The sequence below is a fragment of the Leuciscus leuciscus genome (assembly GCF_965113295.1).
Source record: "Leuciscus leuciscus genome assembly, chromosome: 2".
Classification (NCBI taxonomy): Eukaryota; Metazoa; Chordata; class Actinopteri; order Cypriniformes; family Leuciscidae; genus Leuciscus; species Leuciscus leuciscus.
The window spans coordinates 48,691,328-48,719,175 of NC_138726.1; the positions used below are offsets into that span (position 1 = coordinate 48,691,328).

The 27,848-nt window shown below is 36.8% G+C and overlaps 1 protein-coding gene across 2 annotated transcripts; it reads right to left on the bottom strand.

The window, feature by feature from the left end:
• Positions 1 to 268: 268 nt before the first annotated feature.
• On the bottom strand, positions 269 to 27,583 carry kif7 (kinesin family member 7). 2 transcript variants are annotated; one of them, XM_082157360.1, is made up of 19 exons: positions 27,488 to 27,583; positions 24,079 to 24,469; positions 23,420 to 23,620; positions 21,556 to 21,943; positions 19,875 to 20,418; positions 19,545 to 19,688; positions 18,375 to 18,572; positions 15,128 to 15,276; positions 14,383 to 14,507; positions 14,088 to 14,249; positions 10,158 to 10,360; positions 9,111 to 9,308; positions 8,030 to 8,155; positions 6,592 to 6,768; positions 6,288 to 6,503; positions 4,868 to 5,074; positions 4,201 to 4,399; positions 3,771 to 3,932; positions 269 to 2,046 (listed from the first exon to the last, which is right to left on the bottom strand). In XM_082157360.1, exons 1-19 carry the CDS (start codon positions 27,503 to 27,505, stop codon positions 1,667 to 1,669), a joined length of 4,188 nt encoding a protein of 1,395 aa, XP_082013486.1. In that variant the 5' UTR covers positions 27,506 to 27,583; the 3' UTR covers positions 269 to 1,666. The 2 variants fall into 2 exon arrangements, with proteins under 2 accessions (XP_082013486.1, XP_082013485.1); XM_082157359.1 differs by having other exon boundaries at positions 19,545 to 19,712.
• Positions 27,584 to 27,848: the final 265 nt, after the last annotated feature.

Below are 27,848 nucleotides of genomic sequence, written 5' to 3' on the forward strand. Positions count from 1 at the left end.
CAATAGAATATAAGCCTATAAAAGCACTAAACATATTATACGCAGACTTTTAAATCGAAATAATTCTCTTCTGTTTTCGAACTCTATTTTAAGAGCAAATTTCCCATAGAAAAAACGGGAACAGAAAAGTAAATTGAGAGATAACACATACAGCGGTCTAGATCAGAAAATCTTGAAGTGTGGGCTTATACCGCCACCTGGTGGTTATTTACGCACTATCATCTTGTTATTCACCTTATAATAAATCTAAAGCAAAACTCTCTTTAAAACTTAAGTTGTTAATAGGCCTAATTAAGTGCTCTAACTTAGCAAGATAAGTAGCCAAGCAGTTAGTGAACTGTACAAATATTGTAAAATTACGACCCCGGCAGGACTCGAACCTGCAATCTTCTGATTCGAAGTCAGACGCCTTATCCATTAGGCCACGAGGCCTGCGAAAAAACATCACGGGTCACGTGTCACACTCCAAATGCTAGAACATCATTATATCCACCTTTTATTTTTCAGGTAAGAGCGGCTTCCAGTGTCATTTGCTTCCAGTTATTTTTAGCTGTACAAAACAGATCGTTATGCTGCTTGATATTGTAAACTGATATTTCTTACCATATTATTTGAATGTAGTGTCTTAATTATAAACACGTGGATTTGTAGCGTAAACACTTTTACAGTTCACTGAACTTTGATATATTCTTCTCGTCATTTCCCTATAGCGACTAATAATAAATCTAAAGTCTCGAACATTCATAGAAAACATACTTCCGTGTTGAAAAATGTGTTTTCGACACCGACAGAGGGCGTACGTTTATTTTTTTAGCATCAAGCATCACTTCCACCGATGGACCAGAGGAGGGAGCGCGCAGACAAAAGATCACTTGCTTTCAAAACAAGACGTTTGAGTAGTCAAACGTGTCGTCAAATGAGTCTTTTGACTCAAATTCAGGTTTAAGTTACTACAAACCAACTTGGGTATTTATGGTTAAAACCAGACAGTAAAAATTAGCACATACGCGTTTTGCTATCGCGCATAGTCGCTGCGTACAAAGGATACAGATGATAGGCATTGGTATTGAGCGATTTACACATCTCTGCTTACGGCGTTACGTTTTACGCCGCTCTAACTGATTTATTTAACAATTTTCAAATATATAATTACATAAACGTACAGTATGTATAGACTCTATCAGTAAGAAAATATCATGCGGGCCAGTGGCGCAATGGATAACGCGTCTGACTACGGATCAGAAGATTCTAGGTTCGACTCCTGGCTGGCTCGTTTCATCTTTTCCAAATTCACTTACAATCGCGATGTGTTTAGTCTTGCTTCTTCGTTATCTTTTATTGGTTTTTCATTTCTAATGAAATGTAGTCTGACTGAAGATTTTGTTCTGTCAATGCAACTGTTTTTATTTCACTATTTATGAAAAAAAAAAAAACTTTTACTTTACATTCACTAAAATTTTGTCCAGGAGTGTCAGAAACCCACAACAGTTCCCTAAAAAGTGCTTGAAATGTGACCAAATGCATCAAAAGTACATTTCAAAGATGACCGATTACCGACAAAGTACAAGTAAACAATCAATCAGAATTTTTTTGCAATGAAAATGAGATTCAGTATAAAAAAAAAAATGGAACGATACTGAAGATATTAACTGTACAAAGTTCTTTACTACACTGGATTTTTCCGAACATCAATTATTGTTGAATTGGAATTAAGTGGTCCCGTGTTAAGGCTCGATCTCCTTGATTCTCTCCGTGGTCTTGTGAGGGGCAGGGAGGCCGTCCCACTCCACTGTGTGGAATTCATACCAGGCTGAATTATTCTGTTATTTGGCAGTTCACAAGCTGCTCTCTGCCTGAGCTCCTCCATGCTGTACTGGTCCTCTGTGGGGAGAGAAGAGCGCCTCCATGTCGGAGGAAGAGGGGCATGAACCAGCTCCCGCATCTCTTCTCTTGACTTCTGAACTCTTTCAGACTCAGACTTCAGACTTCCATCTTCAGTAACTCTGCCTTGGATCCCACATGAAAGCCGACTGTCACAATTTGCACCTGAGAAAGGGTGTAGTAAAAAAAAAAAACAAGATGGTAAAAAAGTAAAAAATTCTGAAAATTAAAAATGTGGTTCCAGCCCACTGATCTATATAGAATGACGGGATAGCTATTATATAGATCAGTGTTCCAGCCCCATATTACTTGCTTGATTCCATGAAACAAAGATTTCCAGTCTGCATTGCAATGCATCACAACATGACCAAGGAGTGCCTGCAAATCTGCCATGTTTTTTGTCTAAGGCACCATTTTATAACTAAAACACAAGCACAAGTGAGATCTTTGAACTCTGGCAGTGGATAACGTCTTCATTTAAATCTGTTCCTTGCACACCAACTTCAGAAGACTTGAATATAATCATACAAATCATATGGATATCTCCTAATTAATTATCTTATTTTGAGCTTTGATGGTATAAATTGCACACACATTTTTTTGGGGGGTTTTATTGAAAAAATAAAACATTAGGCCACAACAACAAGATTTAAAGTGCCCCTATTATGGATTTTTGCACAATTCCTTTCATGCAGTGAAAAGGTATAATAATAGTGGAGAGTGTGTAATGTACTGTAGCTGTATGTGAATGTAAACAGTCTACAAAGTTGTAAAGCTGAAAGTGCATCATAAATAAAGTTATTTTATCTCAAGAGAGTTGACTCTAACCTGCTCGTTTGGACTTAAAATCTATTTTCGTGAAGTTCACACGTCTCAACTTACTACATTTGCATAATGCCCGCCTACGTTCTGCGTGGACAGGACATCTTGCTGTAGCTCGTTCGTGTGGATATCATGTGGTCAAGACGCTGTGCTCTCCGCTGTGAGAGTAAATTCGGTTTATTTTCACTTCCAAAGGATGAAGCTGTGAAGAATCAGTGGTTAAAATTCATCTTTACTACGTTACCACAGCAGTATAATCCCTTCATTTTACTGACTACTGCTTCTCAAATCTCAGAGTTCAACGTGGGATTCTCAAAACGCTTGCTTGCTGCCGTTTTTCTTCAGACACGCAGTAGACCAATCAAAACAGACTGAGCTGTCTGGCCAATCAGAGCAGAGTAGCTCGCGGAAAGGAGGGATTTAGAGAGATTGATTCATCCATTGAATCACTGAAAAATGTGGTGATGTGCAATCAATGTATATTATGAGAAAATTAAACCGTGTTTTGACCTTTGATGGATGTAAACCTGTTGTAGGAGACCTCTAAAAGGAGACTTTAAAATAGCATAATAGGGGCACTTTAAAAAAGAACAAGTTTTTAGAAATATGTTTTTAGATTAATGTTTCCTTTAAGACCTAATATTTACTTTACTTCTTACTAGTGCGGATCTATTGAAGTCTTTGTTTACATAATATACTGCATGTGTGTGTGTGTGTGTGTATATATATATATATATATATATATATATATATATATATATATATACACACACACACACACACACACGTAAACAAAAGCTTTTATGTTAGATGCGATTAATTGAGATTAATTGATTTTACAGCACTACTTAGTGAAAAAATAACTCATTTTATGAATTCCTTTTAAAAGCATGCACTATTAATTTAACTTCTTTAAACTGCTTTACCTTGCATAGTGCATAGGTGAGGGGAGGAGACTGTAAAAATAAATAAAACATGACTCAATAAAAACAAGCAAAATAAAATACTGAGCATTAAAAAACAAAAAAAATACTTGAAAATTAACATTGTTACCGAGCAGTTCTCACCTTTGCTTTGTTCTCCAGCATGATTTACAGGGCCACACATTTCCCTCAGTTTGATGTTCAGCTCCTGATTTGCTATTTTGCAGAAGTTCAGCTCTTTGCTGAGGTTGTGGATCAAGCACTCATACTGCCGCTGTCTACCAGCCAGACCCTCATCCATTTGCTCTGGAAACACAACAAATCGCCAATACTTTCACTTTATTTGCTCCTAATGCAAATCCGTGGATAGTATTGCCAGTTCAGAAATATATCTATAGCTGCTATGAACAAACCAGAGATACATTGTCCAGTGTTGTTTTGCAGGTAATAACACATTAGCACTGGCTATGTTCTATAACCATGGATAATAGAGCATAAAACAAGGATAAATCTAGTGAATGTTCTTGAGTCTGTGCATTATGTGGATGAAGACTGCAGGAGTCAGGGCTCAAACCTCGGCACTGCTGCAGCAGAAGCTGGATGTTTCTCTCGAGTTCTTTCTGCTGCTGGGTGAGTCTGCGATCCGCCTCGAGCTGCTGTCTTTCCAGAGCTGCTTCCAACCACACAACCATATTCTGCTGCTCCTCGACTCTCAGCTCCAGCTCAGCTAGAGCCAGCTGCAGCCTCCGTTCTTCCTCTCGAAGACACACAACCTTTTCAACACACACCAAGCATTATATCAATCATATGCTAATGCTTAGCTAAAGAGTGGCAGGTCAAGCAAATAAACAAATATTTCAATTTACTTGCACAGCACTTTCACAATGCATGCTGTTCCAAAATCACACAATAACACAAGCCTTCACCTTTCCCTGATGTGTTAAACAACTAAACTAATAAGCTGTATTAAAAGGAAGCATGAATATAAAAATAATGTGAGAAAACGTGTTTCTACATTTGCCAAAACTGGGTAAATGTGACCACTCAGGCTAGAAGCTAATGTGTGGCTGTGATAAACACTGATAAAATGTTGTTATTGTTATCTGCCAACTGAAACGATAATAGATCGCACCTCTTCGAATATAACTCACCACCACAAACAAGTACACTTAAATGTCAGCCTATAACTTCACGAAGAAGGTTAATGAGGAGAATCTGAGGAAACTCGGATGCCGTCTGACCTTATCGAAGTATTTACAAAGCAGAGCTCTAGTTTCCGAGCCGGACAGGTTGGAGAGTTTGGCCATCAGGTTCATCTCCCACTGGGTTAGCATGCTCCCTGACGCCCGCAACTGCCTCTGCCTCTGGGTGATCGCCTCGTTTTTGTACTCGATAGCAGCATCCAGAGCCTCAATGGCCTCGTCCAACTGGAACAGTGTTCGCTCCTCCTGATGTTTAACAGAGGACAGGGCAGCTTTAATAAATGGAATTCGCACATCATGCAAACAAGGTTGGTTTGGAAGTTTCTAAAGCATAAATTTGGCTAGGACTTTCTCATTTCAGAAGTTGACATTTTAGAATTCTTAAAACTTGTAAGAATTCTAAGTTTGGTTTAAAAAAAAAAATTAAAGCATAAAATTGGATAGATATTCTAATTCCAGAAGTTAAAATTTTAGAATTAAACTTTAAGAATTCGAAAACTCTAAAGCATAAATTTGGCTGGTATATTCTAATTCCAAAAGTCAAAATTGTAGAATTCTTAAACGTTTACAGCATTTTTAAAATCTGAGGCATCATACTCTTGCTGATTGTAAATATATTTACAGAGAAAAACATCATACACTAAACGACTGAGGATCACACACTACTAGATTTTCAAGTCGTTCCAAACACAACAAACTCATACAGAAACATTCACCTTGCTGCTAGGAGACGCATAACAAAGAAAACAATATTTTCGAAGATCTGTGTAAAATATCCTTTGATTGGATGGAATCATAGTTTAAAGCTAAAAAATCTAAGAGTGTGCAAATCACATACTACATGATTTTAAATGAAATGTCAATTTCCGAAATTCTGCACACTGGCTAGTGTTGACTCTTCCAGACAGCAAATTGGGGCAAAAATCTGGGAAAAAGTGTGTATTAAAAGTAAAGTTTTGTGTATTCCATTAAGCCTCAAGTTAGCTAGGATATCCTAACTCTACAACTTTAATCATTCTAAAATTCTGAAGCCTGCAAACGAGATGCAGAAACATGTTCTGTATGAACTGGCCTAAGAATTATAAGGTTGTAAACTTTAATAATTCAAAAATTCTGAAGCATGCAAACGAGATACAGAAACATGTTCTGTGTGAACTGCCCTCAGAACTTTAATGTTGTAACCTTTAATAATTCTGAAGCTTGCAAACGAGATGCAGAAACATGTTCTGTGTGAACTGCCCTCAGAACTTTAATGTTGTAACCTTTAATAATTCTGAAATTCTGAAGCATGCAAATGAGACGCAGAAGTTTGTTCTGTGTGAGCTGCCCTCAGAATGATAATGTTGTAAATTATAAAATAATGCAAACAAATCTGGATGGGAATTTCAAAATTCTAACACATTCAAACAATGTTTATTGGGAAGTACTTCTAAAATTCTGAAAATCAAAGTGATTTCACCTCAGGAGAGAGCAGGTTGCCCTGTCTCAGTTTGTCGTCCAGCTCCACCCTCTGTTTGAAGAGCTGGTCCTTCTCCTGCCGGAGGTTGGAGATCTCCTGTCTGATCTGCTGAGAGTCCTGAGCGCTGCCACTACGCAGAAGACCGTTCCTCTCAGTGAGCTCCCGTTCCAGAGACTCGATTCGGCTCGATAAGGTCAAAAGGTCTTTACTGAGAGCCTGCAGAGAAAATAGACCATACCAACTTTTAAAGACTCATAAAGGGGTGTATGATGGGACGAAGCAAAGCCACAAAGTTTACACAGACCTGACTAGAGCGAAGCTTTTTGGATTCCAAGCCACTGCGTTCCAAGAGCAAGGCCTCTTTTTTGGCTAAGATCTCCTCTCTCTTGGTCAGCTCTCCTTCCAGGTCATCAAGTCCACGCCGTTGACCCAGAACCTTCTCCATTTCCTCATCAAGCCAGCGTTTCTGCTCCTCTATCTTCTGCTCAACCACAGATATTTTGAATGCAATTATTTATATATTAAATACATGGAACTGCTTCTGAAACGTCAAATGAAAAAATACGTTTTGCAAAAATATATGGGAATATACTGCAAAATATAATGCAATATATTACATAAAACATTTCCATATATGGAAAACTAGTGCTTATATTTTTCGAGATACTGCAAAATATGCATTGACCATGTATGGCTATATATTAATACATATAAAATGTTTATAAATGAAGACAAAAATAGCATTACATGTAATATTCACAAAATTGTATCCTTTATTGTGTGTACATATGTATATTGGACATACATGTTCCCATATAAATGTGAATGTGTGTGTATATCTGAGATTTTGGGGTTACCATTGTGCTGAAGAGGAGAGCCCGTTGTTAGGTTGAGGATTGGTCAAACACCATCAAGACTATAATTACTATATTTTAAAAGTAATGGCTGTGCATTCCTCAGCACTGTGATAGTCTCTTGGCTAAATTCTTAAGCACATTCAGGTGTGCTTGTGCTTTTGTTAACTGGCTTAAAATTATTAAATATTTATAATGTAAAAAAAAATATTTTCATTATATATTTCTCTATAAATGTGTGATTATGCTGCATAAGCAAATATATCTGTGATCTATTACACATGCAGTACCATATCTGATCACATATACATCTATATATTATGAAGTGTATTACTGAATATAAAATAACATACATTATTGATATATTAGTAAATATATTGTTACATATATATACAATACATGTATTATTCAATATATTGTAATATATTATTTTCAAATATACTGTTAAACCATTAAAGATATTGATCATTCAAATATATAGGGAAATATATTTTCTTTTCATAAGGGTTTACTCATCAGATGTTGTTATTCAAAGTGGAACTGCATTCAAGGTATACATTTGAACTATATGTTAATTCCCTAGAAATCAAACCCACAACCATGACCTTAGAAATAGCAAATGCATTGCTTCAAGATAAATAACATACAAAACCTGTATCAATATCAGGCTGAGAGGGATTTGGGCAACAAAATGAACTGTTGAAACAAGCTACTGAAATATACCCTCAGCCACAAGGAAACAATAATAAAAGTCTTTTGAACGTCAGTCAAACTATTAAACACCATGTCTGAGTAAACAGATCTAAAAATAATATTTTATTGCTAGGTAATAGCTGTGGGAAGGGTTTGATGAAAAGACCACGTTTTCGTTTTTCTGTCTGAACCCACCTGCTGTTCCTCTAGTGATACGACCGAGCCGTTACTTCCACTTCTCCTCTGTCGCTGGAAGGCAGCGATTTCCTCCGTCTTAATCCTCAGAATTTTCTGCTGCTGTTCGTTCTTTATCTCCAGCTCCTTTGAGAAAGATAAAGACGCTGTTTGGTAAATCATTCACTATTGAAAAACAAGAATAACTGGGAGGCTGAGGTTTCTCTGTAGATTTGTATTGTACAGAATACTGAAACAAAAATGACTAATGCTGGCCCTTACAGAACAGAACTGAGGAAAAAAACCCTGTGATGAACACTCAAAAAAAGACCATTAAATGTGTAATTTCTGCAGCACCAGCGGCACCACACAAAGAAAGGCCTGATCTGAAGTGAACAAGACAGAGAAATAGCATACATTTTATGAAGAAAGTTTGTTTATATTTTATACACTACCATTCGAAAGTTTGGGTTTTTGTTCATGTCTCCAAAGATGCCTCACCAAGGCTGCATCCATTTGATAAAAAATACAATAAAAACAGTAATATTGTGAAATATCATTACAATTTACTCCTGTGATGGCAAAGCTGAATTTTCAGCATCATTCCTCCAGTCTTCAGTGTCACATGATCCCTAAGAAATCATTCTAATATGCTGATTTGCTGCTCAAGAAACATTTCTTATTATGACCAATGATGAATCCATATTTTTGGGTGGAAACTGAAATACATTTTTTCAAGATTCTTTGATGAATAGTTTAAAAGAACAGCATTTATAAAAAAAAAAAAAATCTTTGTAACATCATCAATGTTTTTACTGTCACTTCTAAAGTCAGTCACTTAATTTCTCTCTCTTTAAGAAAATATCTTACTGAACCTCACACTTTTAAACGGTAGTCTATTTTATATTTTATGAAGAAGAAAAAAAACATCCTCTGTCTAGAAATAATTATTTCTGCAATTCCACTGCTAGTGAAGCATAAATTACACACTTCACTTTCAATTACATCTGTACTCTGGATGTCTCCCAGGCTCCGTTCCCCACCTGCGCCGATAATAGACCGAACGCAACACTGAGGTCAATCGCACAGCGAGTCGGCTCACCTTGACTCTGTGCTTTCCTTTCTGCATCTCACTCTCCAGCCGTCTCTTCTGCTGGCTCTCCTCTCGCAGGCGGCGCTGCAGAAGGTCCTGCTGCTGCTTCATGTTCTGCACGTTCCTCTCCAGCTCCTGCACACGGCGCTCGCTCTGCGCAGACAGGGAGGCCAGCTGCGCAGTGTCCCGCTGCTTCTGCTTCAACACCTGAAGGCACAGCACATGTGCAGGGCTATATTTATATTGCCAGAAAGCCAGAATATACAGAATAAGAATGATGAATTGCTGTAGCATATATAGGGACATTTCTTAATGCTTCCGTTAACTTCAGTTAAGGTTCTTCAAATATGATAACTGAACCTGAATGCTGCTCTTTCAATAAATATCTTCAGTGTTTATATACTACGACAGTCCTTTTGTCATTTTATTTTATATTTGGTTTCAATTTCCAAATGTTCTGAATGTAATACTTAAAGGCACACTATGTAATTTTTCGCCACTTGAGGTAGTTTATTCAAAACAAAGGCGTAGCTTGATGACGCCTTGATTTCGCGGAATCATGGGAGTTGTTGTCTTCACCTCTACAGCCGGTAGAGAATACGACAGGACTCAGGCAGTAATCATATTCATTGATGACCAGTAATGCATTAAAGATTTATTAACGTTACGAAGACCTTTGGAGCGATTGCTAATGAGAGAAAAGTGCGACACGCGGCTCGAGAGCAGTGGAGCTTTTATTATTCTGCAGACGCCGCTTCGGTTTCTTCCAGTCATGCGTATGTCGGGTAACGCAGAGCTGTTTTATCATATTAGATAGATATATTTTACATAGTGTGACTTTAATGTTGTTATATACCTAAAAAAAACATTTATGTATTTTTTCTATATTTTGTAATTTGTGTCTTTGCTTCTCCTTTTATTATTGTTTCAGTTCATGCTGTAGAAATACTAACATTTTGATATTGTGACAACCCTAAAACCTTTATAGAGAAACGCCACTCAAAAGAGATTTCCATAATGATGCCTTTCGGCAAGGCAAAGCTGGCAGACACAGACCTGAACTTTGCTCTGCGCAGCTGCGATTTTCCTCCTGCACTCCTGAGCTTTAGAGCGGTCAGCGGCATTACGGCTGCCCTGAACCTCCAGGTCCTGCAGCTGCTTTTGTGCCTCTGTAAGCTCCGCACGGGCCTGCTCCACCTCGGCTTCCAGCTCAGAGATCTTACAACTGTACTGTCTGTTCATGGCCTGGGCATCCTTACCTACAGAGAAAGACAGGACATGATCATTATAACAGAACACTGATAATGATTAACTCATAATGGACGATGGGTCTGTATGTTTTAGAAGACAAGGATGCGTTAAACTGAACAAACGTGACAGTAAAGACATCCATAATGTTACAAAATATTTCCATTTCAAATAAATGCTGTTCTTTTGATATTTCTATTAATCAAAGAATCCTGAAAAATAGATATTTATGACACTGTTTTCAACATTGACAATAATAAGAAATGTTTTTTGAGCAGCAAATCAGCATATTAGAATGATTTCTGAATCATGTGACACTGAAGACTGGAGAAATGATGCTGAAAAATTCGATTTACAGTGAATAAATTAACATTTTAAACTCAATATAAATATTTTATAGTAAATATTAAATAGAAAATATTCTAAAACAAAAAAAGTTATTAGAAATTGTAATATTTCACAAAATCACTGACAGTTTTTTAAAAATCAAATAAATGTAGCCTTGTTGAACATAAGAGACTTCTTTCAAAAACATTTAAAAAAAAATCTTACCAACACTGACCTTTGAACAGTGGTATATGTTTGAATTGAGCTGCTATTATTGTGTCACTTTCTAATGCAAACAATGAATTTTATAGAAAATTCAATATGTTTCTTTTTGGATATCTAAATCAAGTCCCATTAAAATGTGCCATCTGTTGGAGTCGTGACCTAGAGGTTCGCATACATGCTTGGATATATTGAGTTGGGGTTTCGTCATGCAAAATAAAAGTGAACATTTACAGATAAGACTATAACCATAAAATATCCTTTAAGCAGCTCCCAAGCACATTAAACAGCACAAGCATCTGTCACAAAACACTGGGCACATGAAACTCAATGAGCTTTTTTAAAGCATTTAATATAACATGCTCCCACGCTTTGGACTTGTATCGTGAATGTTTCCGCTGCAGAAAAGCTCTGTGACCTCTGCCATTTTGTTTCATAGAAATGTGTTTTTCACTGCTGTAAAGTGGTACAACTGATGAAGGTTCCTGATTGCACAGACAGATGGTGGAATTGGTTGTTAATACTTTTTCATTATTCATTATTAATTATTTTATTCATTAGTCATTACACATTGTTTGGGCACATAAAGTGCTGCAGGGATGACGTATTTCACGACGGATAGGTCATTATTTTTGTTGGCCAACCTGGAAGAGCTGATGGACTCTGGGACCGAAGTGAGTTTATGAAGTATAAGTGAGGCTTTATATTTTGTTATACGACTGTATAAATACTGTATAATTGCATTTCTTCCACTAAATAAACAGTTTTTTCTTGGCAATTAATCAGTAAATTAAAGGCGACATATTATGCAAAATTCACTTTTATATTATTTTTGAACATATTTATGTGTCTGCAGCAGTGTGTGTACTGTGTACACAACCACATTTTACATTATGGTAAAAATCCATCCACCCCGTTTGTTATTTTCCCCATAAATCTGAAACCGAACCTCGCCAGAGCATTTGACAGCAGCATTCAAGTAAGAAATGTATTCTTTTTAAAGACACAAAGCTTTTCAATCAAGATCAGTGAGTGATTTTCTGTTATCCTTTAGTTGTTTGTACCATATTAACAGCATATACAGCAGTGGGTACTGTATATTACGCTGCATCACTTTAATACACAGATCTAATATACATGCGATTTCTTTCCCACTGACATAACCGACTGCGTTTGTGAACTGTGTGTTTTTTACATAATCTTGAGTGTATTTGACAGTTTAAGCGCAATAAGACGTGAAAGCTAAATTAGTCTAATACTCAAGGGACGCGCCGTCTGACAGGCAGCTTTCTCTGTGTGTGCGCGCTCAGAAAACCATATATCAGAACTTTAAACTGATATGGCTTTATGCAAATAAATGCATTCAAATAAAAAACTTTCAGGATGACGAAGAACTGCAATGCCATGTGAGCGTGCGTGGCCGCCATAGAGATGATAATCAAAACCAAACAGATATTTTGTTAGTTTGAGTATCCGAGGCATGAGCTGTAAAGGCTCTGCCCACTTCTGGAAAGCGGGTTGGGGAGCAGCAGCTCATTTGCATTTAAACATCATGTTTTTCCTTCCACTCAAAAATTAGCATTAGCAACATGGTATAATAAATGATCCGTGCAGAATTTTGAGCTGAAACTTTACAGACACATTCTATGGACACCTAAGACTTATATTACATCTTGTAAAAAGGGGCATAATTGACCTTTCGCCGGCCCCTCCCCCAAAACGGCCATTGTCCAATCACACATCATAGCAACCGTTACTATGTGAGCAGGTCCGACAAACATTATCAAGATGGTGAAGCGTGCGCCCATGGCGTTTGTAAATCGGACACTAGATACCCCGAGAGATTGTCTGGAGGAGTTGTGTTCTTTCCATTCCCAAAGCCGAAAACACAAACAGTGTGGACGGCCCCACTCCCAGTTAAATGTGTTTAACATTACGAAGCATAAATACGTCTGCTGGCTGTGGTATCGATGGCTAACGTTACTTAATTTTTTTAAAAAATTTTTTGATCTGAAAAACTATCCTATATGTAACTCAAAAAAACATAATATTGTCTGAACCGCGATTTTTATGATCCGTTGCCCCACTAATAAATATTATGGTCTCAACCGCGATTTTTGTGATCCGTTGCCCCCCTAATAAATATTATGGTAAGTGCATTATGAAAGACAATCAAGGAAAGTTATTTAGATGCAAATTAAGGCTATGTCTGGTTAAACAGTTATTGTGTGATTTCGTTTATTGTGCTTTGTCAACTTGAAGCATGAATTTGAGAAAGAAAATCATTTTTGGAAGAAAATGCACCACATACATACTTTTGTCAATGATATAAGTTATAGCTAAAAGATTGTAAAATCTTTCAGTTCTCCCTGCCTAATTGTAGTTGAAAAGTCAAATTAAGCTTGATTAATGATATAGTGACTGATCAAATAAACTACAGCATCGGGAATATAACTCCCATGTGTTTTGCAGCATTTAAAATTTCAGTCATTGTGTTATGCGAAAAAACACACATACGAAATTATTGCTGACAGCACTTTTATTTTCAGAGAGTTTTTTCTTTCACACAAAAACACAACAGTAAGTGTCTTTCAATGCTTTTAAACACTTGATTCCTCGTTCTTTGTCATATCACAAATGATGTGTGAACACCGGTAAGCATTAGCCTCGATAGAGACGTAGATAGTAGTCGTGTCTCCTTCATTGCGTATTTTTATATTATAATATATCCCTCCACTGCATACTGTAACCCTTTTTGCCTCGATCTGGAGGATATCGCGGAGGTATTGCTCCAAAAATGGTCACTGACACGCACGGGTATACCTCTTTCCGTCATGGCAATCTGTTGCGCTGGTCGTGTTTGACCATTTGTTTGTCGGACGTAGCAACAGTAACTAAGGGGGGCGGGGCTCGGCGAAAGGTCAATTGGTCCCCTTTAAGTAAACACAGGCAGTCGTAAAATAGAGAACTAAAGAAACAAATTGAAAGCAATTGAAAAATATATATAAATCATGTAAACTGCTTTTCCAGTTGAGATTAATGCAATTATCATAATAAGTGCATACAAATATTTCCAGGTATTTCAGTCTGTACTATATAATACAGATACTGTAGAAAACATGTTTTATGTTATTTTAATATTGACTTTTATTTTAGTACTGGTACAATAGGTTTTCCCAGTGACCTCACCTGTTTTGACCAGCTCTTTAATGAGTTCCTCCTTCATGCGGATGGTGATGGAGAGCTCTCTGATCTTCTGCTGTGCCTGGAGAAGCCCTCTCTCAGAGCAGAACTCGCCTCCAAAACCTCTCACGCTCTCCCACACCGAGCTCTCGCCAATGCTGCTGTTAGCTGGAGAATCAATCAAAACAAATCAAAGTGAACTGCCTGAATGCTGGAAAGAAACTACTGTGGACCGGAGTCCTTCCGTGAAACACTGAGACCCTCAAGGCTTGTCAAATGTTTTCAAGGATGTTTAACTCACATGTGCGTCTTGTGCATTGGATGCCCAGAGGATGGCCAAGCCCAAGCGCCTGAGGCAGCGGAGCCCTGGCAGAAGATCCTTGGAGCAATGGAGCTTCTTTTTTCGTCCAGGTTACATTGATAGATCTGACAAAAAAACGGCAATGCTAAATAGATTTGTAAATACAGTAGATAGCCATTTCTTTTCAATTAAAGGGGCTACATGTAAAGTTCAGAAACCCTTGTTATAAGTGGCTGTTAAGTGAAATGCAGCCAGCAACTTATTCCTTGTGCTTGCACCTGTACTCACGTAATGCACAAGAAACTGAACGTGATCCATGGCCCAGATATACTCACAGCGAAGATCTTTTAAATGTTTTGCTTAAAAGTAAAAAGAAGTTGGAAATATCTTTTCAGTGATATACTGTTAACAAACATCCTGACGCTGTCCACGCTGTTGAGAACGATGTTTGGATGAATATGTAAATATGTTCTGTGTCTCTAAACAACAAAATAACCACACAACAACAAATGACAGCGGTGAGAAAACAGCAGTCAAGAAAGCACCTGATCATAGCAATCTGGCTGCAATTCACCAGCATCATGTCGAGTCCTTCACATACAATTCAGTCTGCAGGCTTTTCAGGCAAGTTTCGATACAAGCGGATCATACATTGCCAATAAAAAAGCAATCAATACATGGCAATTCTTACACATAGCCCCTTTAACCTTCTCATCAGCATTATGAGTAATACCATCTTCCATACTTGCGTTTATCTCTGGTGGTTTGAACATGTCCATCTTCATCTCGGTTCACTCCTTTTCCAGAAGTTTCATAGTATGCGTTTCCATGTCCGCTGTCCCACTGGGTCTGGTCTGAAAATGAGCTGCTGTCCACTGATGGACCCATTTCAACCTAAAAAACATGAAGGTAAAAAAATGTCAACCGCAAATCATTTGAATTCATATTAATGCGCTAAATCTATATCTACAATTTCAACAAAAATAATGCTAATGAACTATATTATTTGACAGAAGAAATTATGTAATTAGTATATTTAATGAACTAAACATATTTTTTTTTAATAATAATTAGAATTTATAATAATTTTAGGGTTGTTAGGGCACCAGACATACTGTAAAATACCTGATATACACACACGACTGCACATCATTTGAATTCATATTAACTAGTGCAAAATGCCCGTGCAAAATCAGTTTTTGTGTGTGTTTTTAGTAATTGTTGGTTTGGTGCCCGTGAAAGAGACTGTGAACGCATTGAATTCAGGGAGCAGGCTAGCTTACTACAAATGATGGCTGTGAATAAACTATAATATTCAGAAGTAAACAGTGTAGCTGACTGAGTGTTTATGAATACCACAACCTTCTAAGTGCTAGTGCAAAATGCCCGTGCAAAATCAGTTTTTGAGTGTGTTTTTAGTAATTGTTGGTTTGGTGTGTTTGAGTGCTCATTGTTACAATTACACACATATTTGTGCATGGTAGAAAGCACACAGTGAACTCCGAGAAAACGCTATGCTTGAGGAAGCTTGTGAATAGGCTACTACAAATGATGCCCGTGAAAGAGACTGTGAACACATTGAATAGGATATGTTTAGTTGGTGAATAGCATAGGCTATCGTTACACAGTAGCGATAACTTTAAGCGCACCAGAATGAAATATAATATTCAGAAGTAAACAGCATAGCTGACTTACAGATTCTGTTAACATCCACAAATGAATAAACGCGTCGATTCAGGGAGCAGTGCAAAGTGCCCGTGCAAAATCAGTTTTTGTGAGCTGATCGCCGTCAAAAAAGTTCAGGAGATATTTCTTAGTGATGGCTGATTTCAACAGTTTCAATATGATAGCATTTTGAAAAAAAAGTGTCATGAATTTATTGCATTTTTTGGGGAAAATAATCAGTTTTTATAATAGATCTTTGGAAATCCAAATCTGGATTTGAATTTTATATGATATTATAACCTAAAGATACTATGTGAAAGTTTTAAACAGAAAATAGTGTTTTTCATCTTGCCACTTTCTTGGTAAAGAAAACACATTTTTACTCAAATTAATCAAAATGGATTTATCACATTCTGGAACCAAACTATAATATTCAGAAGGAACCAAACTATGTTTATTTTTAAACCACAACCTTCTTGGGGCTTCTTTGACCGATACAACCCTCTAATGTCAGAATGTTTATTTTTAAACCACAACCTCTGCAACATGACATCATGACTTTGCGTAAACATACACGCCACTTTCAAGTCAAGTGGCGTGTTATTTATACGCATTTTGAGCTATCCGCGTGTATGTCCACGCCGAAACGAACAGTCATCTTCCGCGTGTATGTCTACGCCGTTAAACGTCAGAGTGATTCCGCGTGTATGTGTACGCCATTAAATGTCCGAGCGAAACTGAGCAAAATGTATATCTACATCTGGGGAGCAATATTTTTTTTCCTAGGATGGTAGGGGAACACTCATAAATGGTATTAACCCCAGTGACGGGTAGGTTTAGGGATGCGGTTGGGGTAGGTCATATATATTTATATATACAGTAATGTAACGTTAAGTCACCGGCGTTGATAAACACGCTGAAAATCAATTATGCGTGTTGATAACACGCCAAAAATGGAAATACGAATTGGCGTGTCATAAATACGCCATTTCATGAGATCAGTCTGACCTTTAAAAAATTATATATTTAAGAATATCTTTAGCATTTCTCATCCAAACAACGTCAAACTTGGCGCTGCACTTACTCGTGACCGTAGCTAGACACCTGTCAAGTTTGAAATCCATCGGACTAACGGTTCGAGAGATATGTGGTTAACAGACATACACACACACAGACAGACAGACGTTTCTGTAATTTATAAATAGACACACAGACGTTTCTGTAATTTATAGATAGATGCTGCCAAAATTTGCTCCCCATGCATTTATCTGATAAAACTAATTGTGAAATATTATTACAATTTAAAATAACTGTTTTCTATGTTAATATATTTAAAATTGATTCTTGTGATGCAAAGCTAAATTTGCAGCATCATTACTCAGTCACATGATCCTTTAGAAATCATTCTAATATGCTGATTTGCAGCCCAAGAAAGATTTCTTATTATTATCAATGTTGAAAACAAAGTTGTTCTGCTAAATATTTTTGTGAAAATATATATTTTTATTTAAAAAAGGAATTAGATTTTTTTTGTAACAATGGAAAAACAGTTTACTGTCCACGTAATGCAACCTTGCTGAATAAAAGTATTAATTTTTCCACAAAAAGAAAAAAGAAAAAAAAAAGACTTACTGATCAAACTTTTGAACAGTAGCTTTAGATTACATTAATAATCTTGACTAGGGCTGTAAAATATAAACACTAGAATGTGAACCAAAGTCAAAGTCACTGTAAACATAGGTGTTTCTGTTGTTTTATCCTCCTTTTGCAAATTGACTAATTTTCAATAAACACAAACAAATAATATAAGTAACAAATACTATATAGTAAACAAACAATATAGGCAAGCGTAAAATTCAGCAAGTTACTTCATCACTGCCGTTACAGCTGATATATTCTCGTCACTGCCATCTGTCGTTTCGGAGAACGGCCGGTGCCAAGCGAAAGCACAAACAAGGCTTAACACACAGCCGCTCATGGCTTATTGCTTTAATAAATAACCCTGTCTCCAGACAATACATCAAATGCCAGCTTGTCATACAACAGGCTTGAAAAATAAGCATCAAAAGTGGGTTTAGGGTGTATAATTGTCTGTTAAGAAATCACAGTGTTATCTTGGCAATTAGCAGAATTTGTTTGGATCAGAGAATATGTGGGTGAAGTAAAAACACAGAACAAGACAGCGTGCGTGACAACCGTTTGAAGATGTTTGTGTACTACTAACGGCTCAGCCCAGGTGGCGGCAGCTGTGTATCGTATCTTGAATTAAAATTGATGCGTGTTTGCGGCCGAGGATGCTGTGATACAAATCAAAACATATCAATTACCTGTCTGGCGAGGCTTCTGCCCACATCACTGTCGCAGGGAGGAGTGAGGCGGCCGGAGCTGTCGGATGTCTGCAGCAGTGAGTGGATAGGAGCAGTGTGAGGTCTCTGTTTCAGGTGGAGCAGTCCCACTCCACCAGGCTGGGTTAACAGACTGTGAAGCTCTGCTATTAGATCCTGCTGCTCTTGTAGCTTATCGCTCTAGGAACGAGAGAAAACAACAAGCAGTTAAATCCTTGTGAAAATACCAAAGATGTCCGCAGTACTGGTATAAGGATTAAGTGTGTTCAGACAGAAGACAGTGTTTTACCAATGCATTTTCATGATTTTCCTATGACATTTCCAGTTTGTTTGTAATTACCGGATAAGGATTTTTAAAAATCATTTTTGATTCAGAATAGTTCACTGCTATATTACCCTTGTGGGTGACACTTTATAATAACTGCATGCTATGAATCATTAGTTAAGCATTTGTAAATAGCTCATTCATCATTTATAAAGCATTAATAGACATTAATAAACAGTTTATAAATACTAAATAAATGAGTTATTCCTAATTTATAAACATATCTATAATGTGTTTAATAATTGTACTTTCATACTTTATTAATGATCAATTCATCATTTTAAGTATTACATTATTTACAAACCAGTTATTTAGGAGTTGTCAGTGATTCATAAGATCATTTAGAAAGTGTAAGTAAATTATTAATAAACTATTTAAATGTACATTTATATTCGTATTATTTAGACATATAGTAATAGTTATTTAGTGTATTAATAAATGCTTTATTAACACGTATTCCTACTATAATTCATGCTTAATTCAGGTAGTTATAAAACATTTAGTAGTTGTCAGTTAAAGGTATAGCGGAGGATCTTTCCAAATTTTAGATAAGACCCGCCCTCTCCACTTTTTGAAAAGTTTGATTCACCAGAATGATTGACAATTAGGAGGACCAATAGTTTAGACTACCCACCAGGAAGTAAAACATCCTCCGCTATACCTTTAACTATTTTTCTGAGCCCATCTAAAGTGAAGGCTATTTATGCCTCGTAAAGCTTTTACAAAGGAGATTTGTAAAAACTCTGGAATATAACTGGAACATATAGCACTATTAAATCTTCATTCAAAAACACAACTAAAAGCGCAGAGAATTTCAATCCCCTCACCTGTTGTTTGTATTGTTCCATGGCATCTTCCAGAGCAGCTAGAAAATCAGTGTTTTCTTGTTCTAGTTGCTGTATCTGTGCTTGCAGATGGGAAATGTAGTCCTCGCGGTCTCCGTTCCAATCCTCTTTGACATGGTCAGGATCCTTTGGCATAAATAAATCCCACTTCTGTGAGAATTACGCAGATAATCACATAGTTTACATCATGTGAGCATATCTGAAATTAATGCTTGAGAAATAATGACCTGACAAGATGCATAATTGCCTTTTTATGATGAAGTGTTAAACATAAAATATTCATATTTGAAAATGGATGTGCCTGCAGCCAACCTGGTTGTTCAATGCTGCCCGCCCCCTTTTTAGCGCAGTGCTGTCCTCAGTAGAGCTGCTCTCAATGCCACTGTCCAGCCCCGATGCTGAGGTCAGGCCGCTGCGTTCCTCCTCAACGGCACAAAGCCACTCTTTCACCCGCAGGAGCTGACCTGTGTTCAGAGTTCCTTCCCCCTGCAGCTCCGTCAAAAGCCTGTAGGCCGAGTCTGTGCACGTCCGGTAGTGGCCGCTCTCTGCTTGCAGCTTTCTCACGTCCAAAAGCTCAAATGGCCGAAGTCTCTTCTCGGGGTCGGAGCGAGCGATGATACGGGTTTCAGAGCGCTGGCGGTTTTCAAGAGCTCGTCTTAGCGCTTTGATCTGGAGTTCAAGGCCTTCGACGCGGTCAGGTTCCCCCCGGCAGTTGACTGTGGCCCGGTTCTGGATGTTACGAGCCCGCTTGGCATAGTTGAGTGTATTTAGGCTCTCATCAAAGTCTGAAGAGGAAGGGCTTATGCAGGCAATCATGAGGGTTTTGGCGTTGCCTCCAAGAGAATCCTTTAAGATCCTGACAACAAGATGCAACGCAGATTGACATCCTCAACCTTGAAAGCCTTTAAACTACATAAAGGCGATGTTACACATGCCCTCTTTCCAAAACCCTTCCCTATAAAAATACCACTGAGAGCATTTCAATCAGAGATAGGGAAGGTGAGCAGCAACGTGTGATCTCAATGCGGTCAGTAGTTAAATAGGATTCTCTCACTACAAACAAACAACAGCTTACACACTACTGTTTAAAACTTTGTGGTTTTTAAGATTGTTTTTTAACATTTTTTTTTTTTTTAAAGAAGTCTCTTATGCTCACCAAGTTTAATTTATTTGATCAAATACAATACAGTAAAAATACTATTGTTTTTTTGTTGTTTTTTTAAAACTTTTTTTAATTAATATTATCAAAATTATTATTAACATTTTATATTTTAAAATGTAATTTATTCCTCTGATGCAAAGCTGAATTTTCAGCATCATTACTCCAGTCTTCAGTGTCACATGATCCATCAGAAATCATTCTAACATGCTGATTTACTGTTCAAGAAACATTTCTTCTTATTATAAACAGTTGTGCCGTTTAATATTTTTGTGGAATCGTGATTTCTTTCAAAAGGTTAAAAAGTGCAGCATTTATTTGAAATAGATATAAATATTTTCTTTAATTATGTCTTTACTTTCACTATTCCTCAGTTTAATGCATCCTTGTGGAATAAAAGTATTAATTTCTTTAAAAACAACAACAATAAATTACATTTTAAAATATATTAAATAAGAAAACAGTTATAAATGCAGCCTTGGTGAACATAAGGGACTTCTTTTTTTTTTTACATTAAAAAAAAATTACTGACGAAATTTTGAACAGAAGTATGTCACAATCTAAATTTTTACATTTTCGAAACAAAAAAAAAAGTCAGTGGTGCTTAGTTTTAGAGACCTACATCTACTTTTAAGAAACAGTAAAAAAATATATACTTGTTTAAAAGACAACAAATAATTTACATTCAGAAAGATAAAATCTACTTAAGATTTTACCTGTTGACACTCCATTAAAAAACAGCCTTTTTGTATTATCCCAAACTTTAAGAGTAAGCAATAGTAATAGTGATTCTTGCATTAGCAAACACTACTATTAGCATAAAAAGATTTGTACCTGGCGATTTTGGAATCCCTGTATGGAATATGGGTGCCTTTTCTTTTGGGGTCCCCAAGCGCTCCAATGACATTTCCGAGAGCGAGAAGTCCACTGTTGATCTGAATGCTCTCCTTGAGCCGTTCACCGGTGTTGCCGGTTTTGAGGATTCGCTCCGATCCAGCCAGGTCCACAAAATGGAATTTGGAAGAGAGGATCTGCACAGTCCCGGATGCTGCTCGAGAACCTCCACGCCTCTGTTCCATGAGCACCGTGAAGATGGTGTGAGAGCGACTGGAGTGGGGGTTCATCTGGGTGGCCCCTGTGTGACGGGCCGTCTTTCCTGACTCTAAGAGACTCAGCACCTCATCAAGTCCCTCCACTTCACATTCCTTCACACCACAAAGCACTGTGGGAATACACAAAAGATGTCTTTCTTTTTCTGAACAGTCACGTATTGCTGAAAAACACTTCAGCAATCTAAAATTTCCTGATTAGTCGACTAGTCTAAATGGGCAGTTTTGAAGAGTCACAACACAAAACACTAAAGTTGTGTCCCAAATGACACACTATTTACTCAAAAGTGTAGTGTATGAACTTTATATAGCCCTTTATAGCCCCTCCCCCTCCGCTACGTAATTAAAGCTGCATGAGTGCATAGACAGTCGAGTGCATGAAGTGTCCAACATTCCACAATTCGTTTCTGTTAAATAAATGCATCATCTGGGTATTTAAAGTACACTTTTCTTTTTTCTATTGAACTCTATTGAACACAAAAGAAGATATTTTGAAGAATGTCGGTAACCAACAGTTGACCGTTGACTTGCATAGTAGAAAAAAAAAAAAATACTATGGAAGTCAATGGCTACCATCAACTGTCTGGTTACATTCTTCAAAATATCTTCTTTTGTGTTCAACAGAAGAAAGAAACTCATACAGGTTTGGAACAACATGAGGCTGAGTAAATGATGACAACATTTTAATTTTTTAGGTGAACTATCCCTTTAAATACATAAAAAAACAGAAACAGAAAATGAAGCATTTTAACAAAGGAGAAGCATAACAAAAGTTAAAAAAAATTATAATAAACAGATGCTCTCAGGATTTTGAGGGGTCTTTTTCAACTTATGGGCAGCTGACATGAGTTTTATGTGCAATGTGACATACTATAATTAATCCAACATCAAACAAAAAAATTTAAATAAAAAAATTAAACAATAACAATTAGAAATGTATTATTATGTATTATAGAAATACATTATTTATAATATAAATTTTAAACAATAATAATTCTTTATTTATTTTTATGATTAAAACTACTTTAAGCTTTATAGGAAACCCACAAAGTAGTTGATTTTGAGAAAATGTACACTAGCATTCGAAAGTTTGGGCTCAGTAAAAAACATTTATGAACACTTTTATTCAGGACTTTTTATAAATGCATTAAATCGATCAAAAAGGACAGTAAATACATTTTTAATGGTACAAACATTTTCTGTTTCAAATGTTCTTTTGAACTTTCTATTTATCAAAGAATCCTGATTTTTTTATTTATTACAGTGTCCATAAAAATATCAAGCATAATATTAAAATAATTTTCTACACTGATAATAATAAGAAATGCTTCTTGAGCACTGCAGCAAATCAGAATATTTGTAAAGGATCATGTAACACTAGAGACTGGAGAAATGGCTGATGAAAATTCAGATTTGTATCAAAGTATTACTTTCTTTTCTGCATTTTTGGTCAAATAAATGCAGCATTGGTGAGCATAAAAGACTTCAAAATATATATATCTTACCAAACCCAAACTTTTGAACGGTAATATAGTTTTGCACATCCCTGCTTATTCTACATCTTGCATCAGTTTTCCTCGCAAACTTACCTATGTTGCCCTTTTCATCCTCTCGAATATGTATGTCTTTACTGGCCGTCTCAACTTCCAAAAGGTCTCTAAAGACCTCTTTGTAAACCTCCATGTACGACACTCGGACAGAGAAGTCAACAAGGTCATTCTCATCCAGCAGTTTGAAGATCTCGGCAACAGCTCTGGGAATGATGCCCTGCTCGTCATCCCTAAAAGCAGCTGCGGCCAAAAAACCAACAGAAGGTTAATGAATAACTCTATGAGGCAGAATGCTAAAACGCAAGATCTCAGATTGCGAGTGGAGCGGTGGCAACTGAACCGGGGGAGGTGTTGCTGGCAGAACGAACGTGCAAACTTGTGGAAGCATTTTAACAAGACAGACAAAACCTTTCCTAGCCTTAATGTGAATCATGTCTGGTCTAGATGAAGCACATTTATAATAATATGCTGTAAGGAATTAAACTTAGGCATGCTTTTGATCTGTTTACTCAACACATTAGCTGCCACAATACTCAATATACCTCCAATAAAATAAAAACATTGCACTTCTATATATTGATGAATTTTACATCATTAACACTATTATTTTACCGTTTATTAATGTGAAGCTGCTTTGAAACAATCTGTACAAGCACTATGTAAATAAATGTGACTTGACTTCCATATAAAAGACTTACAAATGTTGGCTTCTCCAATGGTGTAGGTTTTGCCCGAGCCGGTCTGCCCATAGGCAAAAACCGTGGCATTGAAACCATTAAAGAAGGCCTCGATGAGAGGTTGAACACAGTCTGTATACACATCCTCCTGTGTAGAGCTTTCCTCAAACACAAAGTCACAGTGGAAGTGGCGGCCATTGCCCAGGGTGACCCTCTTCTCCTCTGGATCTGAAGTGATGCAACTCTCATGGTTGTGCAAAATCTCTTTGGGAAGCAGGGGACGCACCCGGATGGCCACCTGTACAGCGGTTTCCTCTACCTTACTTTGGCCAACTCCTTTGGGAGACATTTCTGGGATGATTAGCAGACCCTCATTACTTTCGTGGTGCTGTGATACTGCTTCCTTTAGGCGCTGAATTAAATAAGAAATATGGATTAACAGAGTAAAGGGCAAAACATCTTTGACAAAGACCTTTCAACTAACCTCTAGGTCAATAATAATAGGGTCATTCCATGTCAACTCAGGTTCTGAAGAAAGACTAACATAAATAGTGATGATAAAAGGCAAAATATTAAATACCATATATAAATAATTTTTTTTTTTTATTAGATTAGAAGGTCTATTAGTAAATTATTTTGTCTTTAGCAATCTTTGTAGCATTAAATACCAATTGAGAGTCCCCCAAAGCTGGCATGCCTGTAATTTAAAAAGTACTAAAGATTTCTCAATATGTTTTTAGATTCTGGTTCTTAACAAACTTTTCTTTTGGTATCTTCATTTTTTAAGGCTCTGTATGGCTCAATGTGGCTCCATGAGTAAACTGTTCAATTGTACACATTTTCAGTGGTCAAAAACCAATTGTAACTTATTAAGTATTAAAGATAACTCAAGTTAATAGACCTAGGTTGTATGCCTCTTAAGGCATTGTTGTTGCTCTCCCCAGGTCTAATAACTCTTGGTGGCACCAGAATCAGTTGAAATTAACAAAATCCCTTCTTCCAGATTTCGCTGAAACTGATTCAAATATAGAATCCTATGAATAAACTATTGAGAGCAAGTTAATGTGCCTCAACTTGACCATTTCAGTATTTTTGGCACTGAAATATTTTTTTAAATTGGTATGTTCAATGCAGTTGTTTTGATAGAAGTAAAGAAGATACATTACTACTAACATTATTTGTTCATCAGACATTCCTATTTCAATACAATGAGTATCAGTTGTTTGAAAGTTGCCCATACTAAGTCTGCCCATACCCATTTATACCATTTAAAATGGATAAAGTTCAACAATTTGGACATTGAGCTGCATTGGGATCCTCATATCTCTGGCAATGGACCATACACCCTACAGGGTTTTAAAAATGAAGATACCAAAAGAAAAGTTTATTGAGAACCAGAATCTAAAAGGATATTGAGATATCTTTAACACCTCTAGAGTTATAGCCAATCAAACTTTGGAAAAATAATATTTTGGTACTCAGACAGGTATGTTCTAAGCAATTGTTTTCATAAAAGTAAATGAGCTACATTTCTAGTTTATTAATATTATTTAAGACATTCCTCTTCAAAAGAAAGTATTAGCTGTATGTAAAGTGAACCACATTTGTTTTTTTGACCACTGAAAATGAGTACAATTTAACAATTTACTCATGGAGCCACATAGCGATCCCAATATCTCTAGAATTGAAACATGTGCCCTTTACAACACGCCGACTTTTTGGGACTTTAGCTTATTCACCGTATCCCCCAGAGTTAGATAAGTCCATACATACCCTTTTCAGATCCGTGCGTGCCGTAACTCTGTCTGACGCACCCACCGCTAGCCTAGCTTAGCACAAAGACTGGAGGTAAATGGCTCCAGCTAGTCTACTGCTCCTCCTAATAATTAACAAAATAAAGCCAACATTTTCCTATTTACATGTTGTGATTTGTATGAGACACAGCCATCTTCTAAACGTATATACTGGGAACTATATTCTCAGAAGGCGAAGCACTGCTACTTGGGCGGAGTGATTTACTCCAACTCTGAGCAAACTCTCTGCTCCTCACCACGGGGCTTCTCAGGGGCTGCGAGCAAATCACTCCGCCCAAGTAGCAGTGCTTCGCCTTCTGAGAATATAGTTCCCAGTATATACGGTTAGAAGATGGCTGTGTCTCATGTGACCTTGTTTTTTTTTTTAAATGCTGTGACTAAACAAATCACAACATGTAAATAGGAAAATGATGGTGTTATTTTGTCACTTATTGGGAGCAGTAGGCTAGCTGGAGCCGCTTACCTCCAGTCTTTGTGCTAAGCTAGGCTAGCGGTGGGTGCGTCAGACAGAGTTACGGCACGCACAGAGATGAAAAGGGCATGTATGGACTTATCTAACTCTGGGGGATACGGTGAATAAGAGTAGTCCCAAAAAGTCGCCGTGTTCCTTTAAGATACTAACGGAAAGATTTGTCAAGGAATTATGAAAGGATATTAAGATATATTTAATACATCTTGAGTTACAGGCATGCAAACTTTAGGGGTGGGGGAGTTTCCATTGGCATAATGAAAGGATTGCTAAAGAAAAACACAGAATTTACTAATCAACCTCTTAATTTATAAAAATACGCAAAGTCATTTTCTCCCACCTGTAATTTGGCATTTACAGGCATTTTGAAATATGTTACATGTTAACATCTGGGATTTAATTATTTAAAATGCATATCAAACAAGCAATATTTAAAAAGCATAATATTATATTTTTTTGTTAATGCAAACAAACATTAAAAGGACATGGTTTAGCTGATGGAATGGTATTTGCTTACATATAATTTAGTACGTTTTTTTTTTTTAATGGTTTTGTTAAAGTGCATCTTTTGTAATTGAAGTAACATTATGATTTGTCACAACATGATAAACCAATTATGAAAAACAACTATTCAGACAATCACAATCTTTGAAACAACAATCACTAGGCTAACTCTTATAAAATAAATTAAAACAACTAAAAGACAATAAAACTACAATCATGAAATAATCACAATCTACATACGAAACAATAGACCATAAACAAACAACTTTCAGTGTTCGTATCCAAAACTAGTTTTGAAAAAAAAGTTTCATTTGGATCGAAACAAAAACATGCAACAGCAAATAAAAGTATTTCCTAACACATTTCCAACACAACAAATGACATGGAAATATGATATGGAAAGTCTCAGCGAGTTCATAACTATGCAGAGGAATGTGTTTAACTTTTTCCCTAAAGTCAGATTAGCCTAGCCGCTAGCAAATGTATTAAAATTTAAAATCTCTTTAAAACCCACAGCACACTCTGAAAACAAAGCTCAAAACACGCACGCGTGGATTTGCCTTAAACACATAGCGCGTGCACGCACGCAAGCTGCTAATGTTATGTAAAGTTTTTAGTGGTTTTTCATAACTTTCAAACTTACTGTTGTTTCCGAGTCCATCAATCTGAGTCCTCAGGGCACATCCCATTCCTATTCCCAGAGCCCATTCCCTGGATCCAGACCAGCCCATGACGAGCGCAGTGGATGCAGTGATGTCATTCAGTCGGCTCCCCAAATGCCTGAGTAAAATCTGACTTGCAGCGGTTCTTTGTTTAGTTTTGTTTGTTGTGATATTTTGATAGGCTAACGCTAAATGATCTTTATCATGAAACATATAAAACGAAACCTTTGTGTTTCACAAACAAGTGAAAAGCACCATTGTGTTTGCATTTGTAATAGTGATAATAAAAAACAATATTAAATTGATGATTTTGTTCGTAACCAGCCTGTATAGGCTTATAGG